General features: G+C 38.8%; 1 protein-coding gene and 1 pseudogene across 1 annotated transcript in view; one reads left to right on the top strand and one right to left on the bottom strand.

Moving 5' to 3' along the window:
* Nucleotides 1–3,161: 3,161 nt before the first annotated feature.
* LOC114891555 lies at nt 3,162–3,963 on the bottom strand (annotated as a pseudogene).
* Nucleotides 3,964–5,345: 1,382 nt separating this feature from the next.
* TMEM267 (transmembrane protein 267) overlaps nt 5,346–14,030 on the top strand; it is a 20,143-nt gene continuing 11,458 nt past the window's right edge. Inside the window, exons 1-2 of the mRNA XM_029218265.1 lie at nt 5,346–5,393; nt 7,610–7,997. Coding sequence (XP_029074098.1) covers nt 7,686–7,997 — 312 coding nt within the window. The 5' untranslated portion in view covers nt 5,346–5,393; nt 7,610–7,685. The remainder of the gene's footprint in view (nt 5,394–7,609; nt 7,998–14,030) is intronic.

Raw genomic sequence — 14,030 nt, 5'->3', positions numbered from 1 at the left:
ATTTTGACATGCAGAAGTCTACATTTTTATATAGTTATGTCTATCAGTATTTTTTTTATTTTTATTTTTTTGCGGTATGCAGGCCTCTCACTGTTGTGGCCTCTTCCGTTGCGGAGCACAGGCTCCGCACGCGCAGGCCCAGCGGCCATGGTTCACGGGCCCAGCCGCTCCGCGGCATGTGGGATCTTCCCAGACCGGGGCACGAACCCGTGTCCCCTGCATCGGCAGGTGGACTCTCAACCACTGCGCCACCAGGGAAGCCCCCAACTCCAAGTTTTGAGAGCAAAGAAACAAATATGCCAAGAATCTTTTATGACAGCAGCAGATAGGGCAGTACTAGCAGCAATGCCAATGATAATATGTGGTGATGGGTCAGGCAGTGTAAGCTGGGCTCAGGGTCAGAGAGGTCTTCACCACAGGTGTCTGGTGTCATTTTCACTGAGGTGCTTGAGGCAGAGTTTGAAGCCTGGTTCTTGAAACCTGGCAAGTCTGTGATTTCCCAATATCCTTTTAATGGTTTTTGCTTTTACTTAGAGTCCTTTCTCTTCCGTGCACTTAAGAACCCTAACTGACACAGGATCTGAGTGAAATAATTGTTCCTTACCAATTTGGAATTATACATACATTTCCGCCTTCCCCAAACACACACTTGACCTGTCTCAGACTTTGCATTTACCTTTCAGTATTCATATTACTCTGCTTTTGCAAGTTTATTGGCATTAACTCTTTCGACTGCCAATCTGAAAATGTTTTGTGAAGTTGCTAAAAGAAAATCTCTTATGATTTTGATGAGAGTTACATTAAATTTATAGATTAATTTGAGGAGGATAATACCATCCATGTTGTCTTCTTCCTCAGTAAAATGGTCTGGCTCTTGTATCAGTAAAGTTCCATCAAAGGAACAGAACTACTTTGCGTGCTAAGGAATAAGAAGTTTAGACCTGCTGTAATCGTGGGGCTCGGAGGGCAGGCGCTGCAGGCTGTTGCCTCTGAGTCTGTTTTTGAACCTGAATCTGCAGCAAGTCGGGAGGGGAAGGTAGATGTGGATGAGAACAAGGACAGAATGGAACCCGCACTGGCCTCTCACCAAATCCAGTTTTGATGCTGTGGGTGACCTGCAGGAGAGGCTGGCACTCTTGACCTTGGGGCTGCACATGCAGGCCCAGGATTTGGAGAAGCTGAAGGAAGATACGGTGAAGGCTGAAGGAGCTGCAGGCCTAGCTGCTTGCTCATGCCAGCAAGGTGAGCTGACAGATCAGCAGCAAGACGTGCGAGCTCCATGGTGCGTCCAGCACCAACCTTTAGAGTTAAAAAGTGTGGCTGCTGCTTCACTTCTGCCTTCCAAGTCCCATGTACAGTGTCTCCTGTAGCCAGCACTACAAAGAACTATAAAAGGAAGGGGATTCTCGGAAATGTCCTTCCAACTTAGCTGCGTTAACATAGCACAAAGCCACCAGAGCTCTAAACAGCTGATTGATAAAGCACAGTTTTGACATTTTCTTCACATGCATTACCTGTTTAGTTTATTCCTTGATGTTTGAATTTTTATTGCTGTTGTGAACGTTCATTTTCCTGTATTTTCCCCTTATGATTATTGCTGGTATATTAATAATTTATCTTGAATTAGCCGCCTTTTGCAACTTAAATTCTAACAATTTTCAATTTATTCTCTTGGATAGGCAGTCATTTCACTTACAAACTAATATAATTGTTTTCTTCCTGATAAGGTAATGATACATTTTCTCTCTCCCTCCCTCTATCCCTTCCTTGCCTCATTACATTGATTAAAACTGCCAGAACAATATTATAATAGCTGTACTGTTTTGACTTTAAAGGTAATGTTTCTTGGTTTTCATTCATTTTGGTTTCTTATAACCTAGCAGTTCTTAATGTTTAGTGAACATAAGAATTACCTGGTATTCACACTTGCTAAAAATGGAGATTTCCAGGAACACATGCTACATTTTACTAAATGCCATTTAATCATTTAATAGGCAATACCTGGTGGATAACAGATACAGTGTATGATGATTTTTATTTAATTCATTCAATAAATACTTGTTGAGCATCCACTGTGTGCTAAAAGATAGTGGTGAACAGATAGACAAAGTCTGCTCTCTGAGCTTTTGTTTTCTTTCCTGAAATGTTTATAGAGCATAAACACTTGAAAAGTAAGCAAGTCTTTTGGCTCTAACAGAATTATTTGCACCACCATTTAAGCTTAGTTTCTTCGAGCTAATCAGGTCACTGTTTTTCTTTTAAGCAGTTTAAAAGTGATGAATTATATATTGCATTGTGGTCAGAGAATTTGGCCTGAACATTTCCACTTTAGATTTTGTTGAAGTTTTTCTTGTGCATGAGTAAATGTGTAATTAAATTTTATAAGTGAGCCACAGACATTTGGAAATAATGTGTATTCTATGTAATATATACAGTTTTAGACCTGTATATGAAATAAAATTTGTAATTAAATTATTCAGACTGTCTGTATCTTTTTTTTTTTTTTGCTATTTGACCTAATTCATGTAAGCACGATTTGACATGTAAGCATCTTCTTATCTAACTTTACTATGACTTGAATATTTTATCCCTTTTAGTCCCACTAAGTCTTTTGCCATAAATTGTGATTGATGGTAGTATTACCACAGCTGCTTAGTTTTGTTTGTGTTTTCTAGGTATGTATTTTCTCATCTCTTTATTTTCTATATTGCTAAGACTTTTTGTTTGAGATGTTTTCTTATGAACAGTAACTTGGGAGATATTTACTTCTGTTCCAATCTGTCTCTTTATAGAGAAATTTAATACATTCACATGTATTATAGTATTTGTGTTTGATGTGTTTGTTTCCTTTTTTACTTTTTTGGTGGGTGGGGGTAGGAGTAAAATTTTCTTCTTCATTTTTTTCCTTTTCTGTTTTGCTATATTGAGCAAGTTTTCTGTATTCCTCTCTTCTTCCCCTAGAAATTTAGAAGTGCTGCTCCTTATTTTTTCCCCAGAAATCATATATAAAAGTGTTATAATTTCTAAGGTAAAAATCTTAAAATTTGCAGTTGTCACATAGGGGCCATAATTTAGTTGTTTAGAACCCTATTGTCATAGTCCTGTTCTCCCAGAGCTCTGTAATTGTTGTCCCGCAATATTTGGTGTTGATGTTAATCACATTCTCTTTCTTTTGCAGATAACCATTGTTGTTGATGATGATGTGTTTTTTGGACATGGAAACTCTTAAGGATTTTCTCTATATTTTTATTTTTTTAACGGTTTTTATACACTATTTATACATTAATTATAAACAATAGCAGTAAAAGCTTTCCAAACATTGGCAAGAAAAGCCAAAAAATTGTTGGTCTTCCTTACATTTTCTTGAAATTCTGCTAGGCATTCAAAATGAGGAGCGCTATCTGACACCTCATAGTCCCTTGCTTCATTTAGGCTCAGGGAAAACATAAATAGGCTCTCAGGATGCTTAGGGTCAATATTAGTGAATAGAAACTGCAACTTATCACCATAAATTTTTCGAATTTCTAGTCCCACTCGACCTGTATACAGGTCTGCAGATTTCTGTAGCCTTTTCAACCTCTCTTCTTTAGCTTTGTTAGCAGTGGAAATAGTTTCCCTCTTTCTAGCATATTCTTCCTTAAGGTCCTGGATGTCTGCAGTCAGTGCGTCCAGGTCCTGCTTTTTGTCTTTTACTTCAGCAATCAACTTCAACACATTCTCTTTCTTTTCTTGAGTGAGCTTATTCTGCCTGCAGATCTGATTTTGATATTCCAGAAACATCTCAACCATTCGTTCTTCTTCCTTTAATTTCACAGCCAGCTTTTCTGCAAATGCTTTAATGGAATCCTTGTAGGTATCTCTTAGGCCCACCATCTGACAGGAGGTGTCACTGACAGTGCTTTTGAACTTATTCCAAAATTCATTTATGCTTTTATCGAATAGTGCCAGTTCGTCCTCTACCATTGTGTAAGACAATGCGATACCAGCCAACAGCGGGTCTCCAGAATCAGATCCCGCAGCCGCGCCAACTTTCCTATTTCAAAACTCTCTTTATTGTTTGAATTTGTTTTTTCTTTCAATGCCCACCTCTTTGTCCTTTTTTTCTCCCTCAAGCTTTGGGAAAATTCTTTGAAAGTATTTTTACTCACTAATTGTGTTTTTTGAAGCATTCATTTTACTATGCATTGCTTCTATTGACTTTTATTTGGGCCATCAGGTTTTTTATCTCCATAATCTCTTTCTTGTTTTCAGATGCTCCTTTTGCATGAAAGGCTGCTACTGTTACTGACAATAAAATGTTTTCCCTAACTTTTTAACATCTTTATTGGAGTATAATTGACATGTAATAAACTGTACATATTTAAAATGTGCGATTTGATATGTTTTGATGTGGGTATGAGACTATGAACCGTGAAACTGTTACCACAATCAAGATGATGAACGTATCTGTCCCTCCAGTTTCCTTATGATCCTTTTTTTTTTTTGGCGGTACGTGGGCCTCTCACCGCCGCGGCCTCTCCAGTTACGGAGCGCAGGCTCCGGACACGCAGGCTCAGCGGCCATGGCTCACAGGCCCAGCCGCTCCGCGGCATGTGGGATCTTCCTGGACGGGGGCACGAACCCGTGTCCCCTGCATCGGCAGGTGGACTCTCAACCACTGCGCCACCAGGGAAGCCCTTACGCTCCTTTTGAATCCTTCCTGCCCCTCCGGTCTCCAGGCAACCACTGATCTGCTTTCTGTCACTTAGATTAGTTTGTATTTTCTAGAATTGTATATAAATGGAATCATACTATGTACTCTTTTAAAACAATATTTCTAAATGAAAATTTCAAACATAAAAGGAGTATAATGAACTAAAGTATATCCATTACCTAAATTTAACAATTATAATATTTTCACATACTTGCTTCAATTATTTACTTTTTAAAAATAGACTTTTTTTTTTTATAGTAGCTTTAGGTTTACGGGAAAATGGAGCAGAGTAGAGTGTTCCCATATATTCCTTCTACCTCTGCACACATTTCTCCCTATTAACTTTTTGCATGAGTGTGGCACATTTGTTACAATTAATGAACCAATATTGATACATTATTATTGACTAAAGTCCACAGTTTACATTAGGGTTCATTCTTTGTGTTATACAGTTCTATGGGTTTTGACTATGTAATCTTTTTTTTTTTTTTTGGTCTGGTTTAGTGTTATTTTAAGGTTCATTCATGTTTTTGTATGATTCACATTTTGGTTTCTTTTTATTTCTTTTTTTCCACATTTTGTGTATCCAGTTGGGTTGTTTCCAGCTTGGAGCTAATGTAAAGAAAGCTGCTATGAGCATTGATGTGCCCATCTTTGATGTGCAAGTCTTTGTGCAGATGTTTGCTCTCATTTCTCATAGGTAAATACCTAGGAATAGAATGACTGAGTCATATGGTAGGAGTATGTTCAACTTTTTCAGAAACTGGAAAGTTGTATCATTTTACATTTCTACCAGCAGTGTATGAGAGTTCTGGTTGCTCCACATCTTGTCAACATTTGGAATGGTCAGTCTTAAATTTTAGCAGTTCTAATAGTTATGTTTGGAATCTCATTGTGGTTTTAGTTTCCATTTCCCTAATCATGAATGATGTTGAACATATTTCATGAGCCTCTTGACCACCTGTATATCATCGTTGTAAAGTACCTTTTCAGATCTTTCACCCAACTTTGTATCAGTCTGTTTTTCTGTTATCATGTTTTGAGAATTCTTTGCTCTGTGTACAAATCCTTTATCAAATATGAGATATGCAAATATTTTCTCCCAGTCTGTGTCTTGTCTTTTCATTCTCTTAACATTGTCTTTCAAAGAGCAGAAGTTCTTAACTTTGATGAAATTCAGTATATCAACTTTTTAAAACAGATGGAGCTTTTGATACTGACACTAAGAACTCTTTGTATAACCCAAGGACAAAAATATTCTCCTGTGTTTTCTTCCAGAAGTTTTACAGTTTTGTTTTACTTTTAGGTCTGTGATCCATTTTGAGTTAATTTTTGTATAGGGAGGAAGGTATGGATTGAGGTTCATTATTTTTGCATATGGCTATCCAATTGTTCCAGCACCATTTGTTGAAAGGAATATCTTTTCTCCATTGACTTTCCTTCGCACGTTTGTCAAATAATCAATTGACCATTATGTGTGGATCTATTTGTGATCCCACTCTCTATTCTGTTGCATTGATATATTTGTCCATCTTCATAACGATACCACATTCTTCATTACTGTAGCTTTATAATAGACTTGAAATCAGATGGTGTAAGTCCTTCAACTTAGTCTTTTTTAAAGGTGTTTTCCTATTCTAGGTCTTTTGCATTTCCCTATAAATTTTAGAATATATACAATGAGCTATGCATAGTTTTTATTACAGAATGGAGGTTGAATCATTCTCAATAAATCATTTAGTTATTCTTTAAGTCTCAGAACTAAAACAAAATAATACAAAAACTTCAGGTATCACACAATGTTGATAACTTTAACTAGATAAGTGATTTCAATATTCTATGCCAGGCAAGCACTCAGAATTATGATTGCCTTTTTATGTCAGTTAAGGTTCTTTGGTTAGAGGTAACAGAAGGGAAAAGGGGGCTTATTGGGAAGATCCTGAGGTAGCTCATGGAAGGTGAAAGGTGAGCTGCAGGAACCAGGTCAGCTCTGAGAACCTTAGAGCTTGGACCTGAGGACTTGATGTCCTTATGATTCTTTTTTCCTAGGCTGTCCATGTAGTGGAGTCCATGGTCTGTAAGAAGAAAAAGAACTTTCCCCATCAGCTCCACTAGGGAAAATTCTGGAAGGGAGTCTGGATTGGCCCAGCTGGGGTCACCTTCATAAGCAGAGTAATCACTACTAATCACTACTATAAAATTATTACTAATTAGTAATTGCTTGTTAATCACTACTATTAATAAGGGATACAGGGAATTCTAATTGGTCAGCTCCAGAGTTTGGGTATTTTGATGAGTTTTCCCAAGGGAAGTGGATGCTGTTATCAGAAAAAGTATGGAAAGCAGTTGCTGGGTACACAGACGTAATGGATCCCCACTACTGTGTAGTACACATTGCTGAAAGAACTATTTGATGACCTCAGAGTAGTGGATTAGTCAGTGGGCTTTCTTAAATTTCCCTTGATACATGCTACCATCTAAACTGTTGTTCCTACAAAGCTAATCTGTTCTCTTTGGGCCACATGGCATATTATGTATAAATGTAAGAAATACCATTTCTTTTAATACAAAAGTTGCTAAGAGAGTATATCGTAAATGTTCTCATCACACTCACACAAAGGTAACCATGTAAAGTCATGAATGTGTTAACTAACCTTATTGTGGTAATCATTTCACAATACATATGTATATCAAATCATCATGTTGTGTAAGATAAACTTACACAGTGCTATGTACCAGTTATATCTCAATAAAGCTGGAAGAAATAAAATGAAATTACTGATAACAGTTAAAGAAAAAAAGAAATACCAGTTTTTACAACTTGGTTTTATACTTGTAAAATTATTCTCGATATTGTTTTGTTTATATATTATAATGGCCGCCCATAATCTTCATTTTCTCTGCTTTCTATTTTAGGGTGACTGGGAATGTAAACAAGAATAAGCTGTTTGTTTCCTGATGGCTTTTAGCATATACTGACATACCATTTGTGATGGCATCCGAGACTGAGAAGACCCATGCTTTACTCCAGTCTTGTAGCACTGAATCTCTTATTTCCAGCCTTGGTCTGGGCATTTTCTGCCTAGTAGCTGACAGACTTCTTCAGTTTTCCATAATTCAACAAAATGACTGGCTTCGTGCACTCTCAGATAATTCAGTACATTGCGTGATTGGCATGTGGTCATGGGCAATAGTCATTGGAATCAAGAAGAAGACTGACATTGGAGAAATCGTCTTAGCTGGATTTTTGGCCTCTGTTATTGATATAGACCACTTTTTTCTAGCTGGATCCCTATCTTTAAAGGTAAGAAACCTATATGTTTAATTTTTCTGGTCTTTCATTTTTTTTAACATCATTTTATTTATCTTCACAGCATCATTCTACTTAGAGCTAGAGAAGATTAGCCTTATTTTAAAACAGGAAAGCCCATTCTTCCAACTTTTTTGAGCACCGAGTAGTTCCCTGAGGGCACAGACATGTTGCTGACAACATTATATGGCATCACAAAGTGTCGTGGATGCACCCAGAGCAAGGGCTCACTAATTGTACCGAAGGAGTTCCATTCTGGCTTTACAGAGGATGTGTTTAGCCAAGTCTTTTTTTTTTTTTTAATTGAAGTATAGTTAATTTACAATGTTGTGTTAATTTCTGCTCTACAGCAAAGTGGTTCAGTTACATGTATATATACATTCTTTTTTTCTAATATTTTTTTCCATTATGGTTTATCATAGGATATTGAATAGAGTTCCCTGTGCTATAAATAGGATATTGTTGTTTATCCATTACCCAAGTCTTGAAGGAAAGATTAGCTAACTGCTTTAAAGTAATGGGGGTCATTCTCAAGGCCATCCTAGTCCTTTTTGTATCAAGGTTCTTTCTTTAGGACCACACTTAAAATTTTCCCCTATTCTTCGTGTTTTACAGTTAATATGAAGCTCCTGTGTGCTCCATAAGAGCTGAATAGCTTTAAGATGATTCCTAGACCTGGGGAATGACTGTAGTGGATTCATTCATTCCTCAAGTCCCTCTTGAGGCCAAGGTGTGCATTTCAGCAGGCTGATCAGGACACAGTCCCTGGTGGAAAATTGAGGAATTTCATTGAGGCTTTAGGGGTATAGCTTATACAGTGACCTATTAGTATAGCTTATACAGTGACCTATTAGTATTTAAGCCTAAAATGGCAGTTCAGATAATATTTTCTAAGTGTCAACAGATTTACCTACTGTTTGTGTAGTTATGATCTATAAACACATCAGGAAAGAAATACAAACTTGTAGAGCAAGGACTTAGCTTTGTTCACCACTGGCTAGAACACTGTCTGGCTTACCTAGTAGGTAGGTGTTCAGTAAACATGTGTTGAATGAATAAGAAATGATCTTTTGTTCTTCCCAGTATGTGTCAAGTCCTGCACCAGGTACTTCTCAGAGGTTGTCTCACTTATTTAGAAATTTAATCAGTAAGGAATCAGTAATTCCTGATTAAAGACAAATTTTAACTTTTTTTTTTTTTTTTTGCTATAAGTAAAGGCAGCCTAACATTGCTGTTTAAGATTGGAATCAGAAGATCAGAGTTTAAATCCTAGTATATGGTCTCAGCAGAGCACTTTTCTTCCTTAAGTCTCAATTTTGTCATCTCTAAAGTGTGGATTGTAACGTTACTGCCCTCATAGGGTTGTTGTGAGGATTAAATGAGTACGTTAAGTGACACACCCTGGCAAATAGTTGGTAAAAAGTGTGATTTAGGAGAGCTGCCAAGATGGTGGAGTAGAAAGACCCTGAGCTCACCTCCTCTCATGAGCACACCAAAATCACAACTATCTGCAGAGCAACCATCAACGAAAGACTGGAACCTACCAGAAAAGATCTTCTACAGCTAAAGACATACAGAAGGAACCACAATGAGGTGGGCAGGAGGGGCAGACTCGTGATAAAATCAAATCCCATACCCCCTGGGTGGGTGAACCACAAACTGGAGAATAGTTATACTGCAGAGGTTCTCCCACAGGAGTAAGAGTTCTGAACCCCATGGCAGGCTTCCCAGCCTGGAGGTCTGGCACCAGGAAGACAAGCCCCCAGAGCATTTGGCTTTGATGCCAGCAGGGTTTAATTGCAGGAGCCTCACAAGACTGGGGGAAAGAGACTTCACGCTTAAAGGGTGCACACAAAATCTCATGTGCGCTGGGACCCAGAGCAAAAACGTTAATTTGATAGGAGCCTGGGCCAGACCTACTTGCTGGTCTTGGAGAGTCTCCCGGAGAGACGGGGCAGCTATGGCTCAACCTGGAGACATAGACATTGGTGGCAGAGATATTGGGAAATATTCAAGTGTGTAAATACTGCTGCTGGGGGCTGCCATCTTAGCTCATTAGTGCCAAAACCTGGCCCCACCCAACAGCCTGTAGGCGCCAATGATGCCTCAGGCCAAACAACTAACTGGGTGGGGAATAGCCCCACCAGTTAGCAGAAAGTCTGCCTAAAGATTTCTGACCCAGACACACCGCTAGACATGGCCCTTCCCACCAGAGAGCCAAGACCCACCTCTAGCCACCAGTGGGCAGGCACCAGCCCTTCCCACCAGGAAGCCTATACTAGTCTCTAGACTAGCCTCACCCACCAGGGGGCACAGGCCAGTAGCAGAAAAATACAGTCCTTCAGCCTGCAGACCAAGCCTGCCAACAGCAAGCCAGACCTGACCCTGAGACAAGCTGGGCCCTGCCCCTGCCCACTAGCATGCCAACGCAATCTTTGGGACACTCCACACACTATACCCAACTGTGTCAGGAGCTGCCCCCCACCGCCCCACCAGCCAGTGATACGAAACACGCTTTGGGATCCCTGGGCCCTGCAGTCAGACCAGGAACGAGCTCTGCCTGCCAGTAGTCCAGCACTAACCCCAGGATCTAGCTTCACCTGCCAGTGGGTAGGCAATAGCGCCAGTGTCTTCAGGACCCTGACTCTGCTCAGCAGTAAGCCAACACTAGCTGCAGGGCCCCATAGAGTTCTGCAGCCAGCTGCCTCATGACCAGGCCCCGCTAAACAGCAGCCAGCAGCATCCACACAAGACAGGGCCTGGCAACCAACTGGACTAAGAGCCAACCAAGCCTACCAGGCCACCCACATAGCCCAACACAAAAGAAGGACCCACACAGCCCTCTTAGGGGGACCCCTAGACCATATAGCTTGGGTGATGAGAGGGGAGTGCACTGCTGGGATGCATAGGATGTCTCCTACAAAAGGCTACTTCTCCAAAGTTGAGAAATGTAACTAACCTACCACATACACAAAAATGCAAATAGCAACCTATGACAGAATGAAGCAGCAGAGGAATATGTTTCAGACGAAGGAACAAGATAAAAACCCAGAAGAACTAAGTGAAGTGGAGTAGGCTGTCTACCTGAGAAAGTTCAGAGTAATGATTGTAAAGGTGATCAAAGAACTCAGGAGGAGAATGGATGCACAGAGTGAAAAGTTAGAAGTTTTTAACAAAGAGTTAGAAAATATAAAGAAAAACCAAACAGAAATGAAGAATACAATACTGAAATGAAAAATGCACTAGAAGGGATCAATAGTAGACTAAATGATACAGAAGAATGGATCAGTGAGCTGAAAGACAGAGTACTGGAAATCACTGCTGCTGAACAGAAAAAAAGAATGAAAAGAAATAAGGACAGTTTAAGAGACCTCTGCGACAACATCGAATGCACTAATATTCACATTGTAGTGGTCCTGGAAGGGGAAGAGAGAGACAAAGGGCCTGAGAAAATATTGAAGAGATAACAGCTGAAAACTTCCCTAACGTGGGAAAAGAAATAGTTACCCAAGTCCAGGAATTGCAGAGTCCCATGCAGGATTAACCCAAAGAGGAAGACACCAAGACACACTGTAATCAAAATGACAAAAATTAAAGAAAAAGAGAGAATATTAAAAGTAGCAAGGGAAAAGCAACAAATAACATACATGGGAACTCCCATAAGGCTATCAGCTGATTTTTCAGCAGAAAACTCTGCAGGCCAGAAGGGAGTGGCAGGATATATTTAAAGTGATGAAAGGGGAAAACCTACAACCAAGAACACTCCACCCAGCAAGGCTCTTGTTCAGATTTCAGTGAGAAAGCAAAAGCTTTATAGACAAGCAAAAGCTAAAAGAATTCAGCACCACCAACCCAGCTTTACAACAAATGTTAAAGGAAATTCTCTAGGCCAAAAAGGAAAGTCTGCAACTAGCAACAAGAAAATTATGAAAGGAAAAACTCATGGTAAAGGCAAACCTACAGTAAAGGTGGGAAATCATCCAAACACAAAGCTAGTAGGGAGGTTAAAAGACAAAAGTAGTAAAAACCATCTGTATCCACAATAAGCGGTTAAGAGATACACAGAACAATTAGATGTAAAATATGACATCAAAAGCAGTAATTGTGAGGGCAGGAGAGTACAAATGCAGGGTATCTAAAATGCATTTGAAATTAAGAGATCAACAACTTAAAACAATCATATATATATATATATATATATATATATATATAGAGAGAGAGAGAGAGAGAGAGAGAGAGAGAGAGAGAGAGGGAGACTGTTACAAAAACCTCATGGTAATTGCAAACCAAAAATCTCTAATAGATATACACACAAAAAGAAAAAGGAATCCAGACATAACACCAAAGATAGTCATCAAATCACAAGAAAACAAAAGAAGAAAGGGGGGAAAACACATACAAAAACAAATCCAAAACAATTAACAAAATGAGAATAAGAACATACATATAGATAACTACCTTAAATGTAAATGGACTAAATGCTCCAAACAAAAGACATAGAGTGGCTGAATGGATAAGAAAATAAGACCCGTATATATTCTGCCTACAAGTGACTCAATTCAGATCCAGAGACACATACAGACTGAAAGCAAGAGTATAGAAAAGGGTATTCCATGCAAATAGAAATCAAAAGAAAACCAGAATAGCAATACTTATATCAAACAAAATAGTCGTTAAAATAAAGACTGTTACCAGAGACAAAGAAGGACACTACACAATGACCAAGGGATGAATCCAAGAAGAAGATATAATAATTATAAATATATGCACCCAACTTAGAAGCACCCCAATATATAAGGCAAATATAACAGCTACAAAAGGAGAAATCAACAATAACACAATAATAGTAGGGGACCTTAACACCCCACTTACATCAATGGACAAATCATCCAGACAGAAATCAATAAGGAAACACAAGCCTTAAATAACACGTTAGACCAAATGAACTTAATTGATATGTAGAGAGCATTCCATCCGAAAGCAGCAGAATACACAATTCTTTTCAAGTTGGAACATTTTCCAGGACAGATCACATGCTAGGCCACAAAACAAGCCTCGGTAAATTTAAGAAAACTGAAATCATATCAAGCATCTTTTCCAACCAAAACACTGTGAGACTAGAAATCAACTACAAGGAAAAAAACTGCATGAAACACAAACATGTGGAGGCTAAACAGTATGCTACTAAACAACAAATGAATCACTGAAGAAATAGAGGAAATCAAACAATACCTAGAAACAAATGATAACAAAAACATGATGAGCCAAAACTTATGGGATGCAGTAAAAGCAGTTCTAAGAGGGATGTTTATAGCGATATAAGCTTACCTTCGGAAACAAGAAAAATCTCAAATAAATAACCTAACTTTACACCTAAAGGAGCTAGAGAAAGAAGAAAAAACAAAACCAAAGTTAGTAGAAGGAAAGAAATCATAAAGATCAGAGCAGAAATCAATGAAATAGACATGAAGAAAACAATAGAAACGATCAATGAAACTAAAAGCTGGTTCTTTGAAAAGGTAAACAAAATTGATAAACCTTTAGCCACACTCATCAAGAAAAACAGAGAGAGGGCCCAAATCAATAAAATTAGAAATGAAAAATAAGAAGTTACAACTGACACAACAGAAATACAAAGGATCATAAGAGACTACTATGAGGAACTATATGCAAATAAAATGGACAAGCTCTAAGAGATGGACAAATTCTTGGATGGGTACAGTCTCCCAAGACTGAACCAGGAAGAAATAGATAATATGAACAGACCAATTACCAGTACTGAAATTTAATCAGTAATTTTAAAACTCCCAACAAGGGACTTCCCTGGTGGTCCAGTGGGTAAGTCTCCACGCTCCCAATGCAGGGGACCCGGGTTCGATCCCTAATTGGGGAACTAGATCCCGCATGCATGCCACAACTAAAAGTTCGCATGCTGCAACTAAGAGTCTGCATGCTGCAACTAAGAAGGCCACATGCCACAACTAAGAAGGCCGCATGCCACATCTAAGAAGCCCAAGCCTGCATGCC

This window comes from Monodon monoceros, unplaced genomic scaffold (genome assembly GCF_005190385.1).
Source record: "Monodon monoceros isolate NGI ecotype Baffin Bay Population unplaced genomic scaffold, NGI_Narwhal_1 Super_Scaffold_12, whole genome shotgun sequence".
Taxonomy (NCBI): Eukaryota; Metazoa; Chordata; class Mammalia; order Artiodactyla; family Monodontidae; genus Monodon; species Monodon monoceros.
The sequence above is the reverse complement of the archived record's forward strand: the minus strand, read 5'-3'. Positions and strand labels throughout refer to the sequence as shown.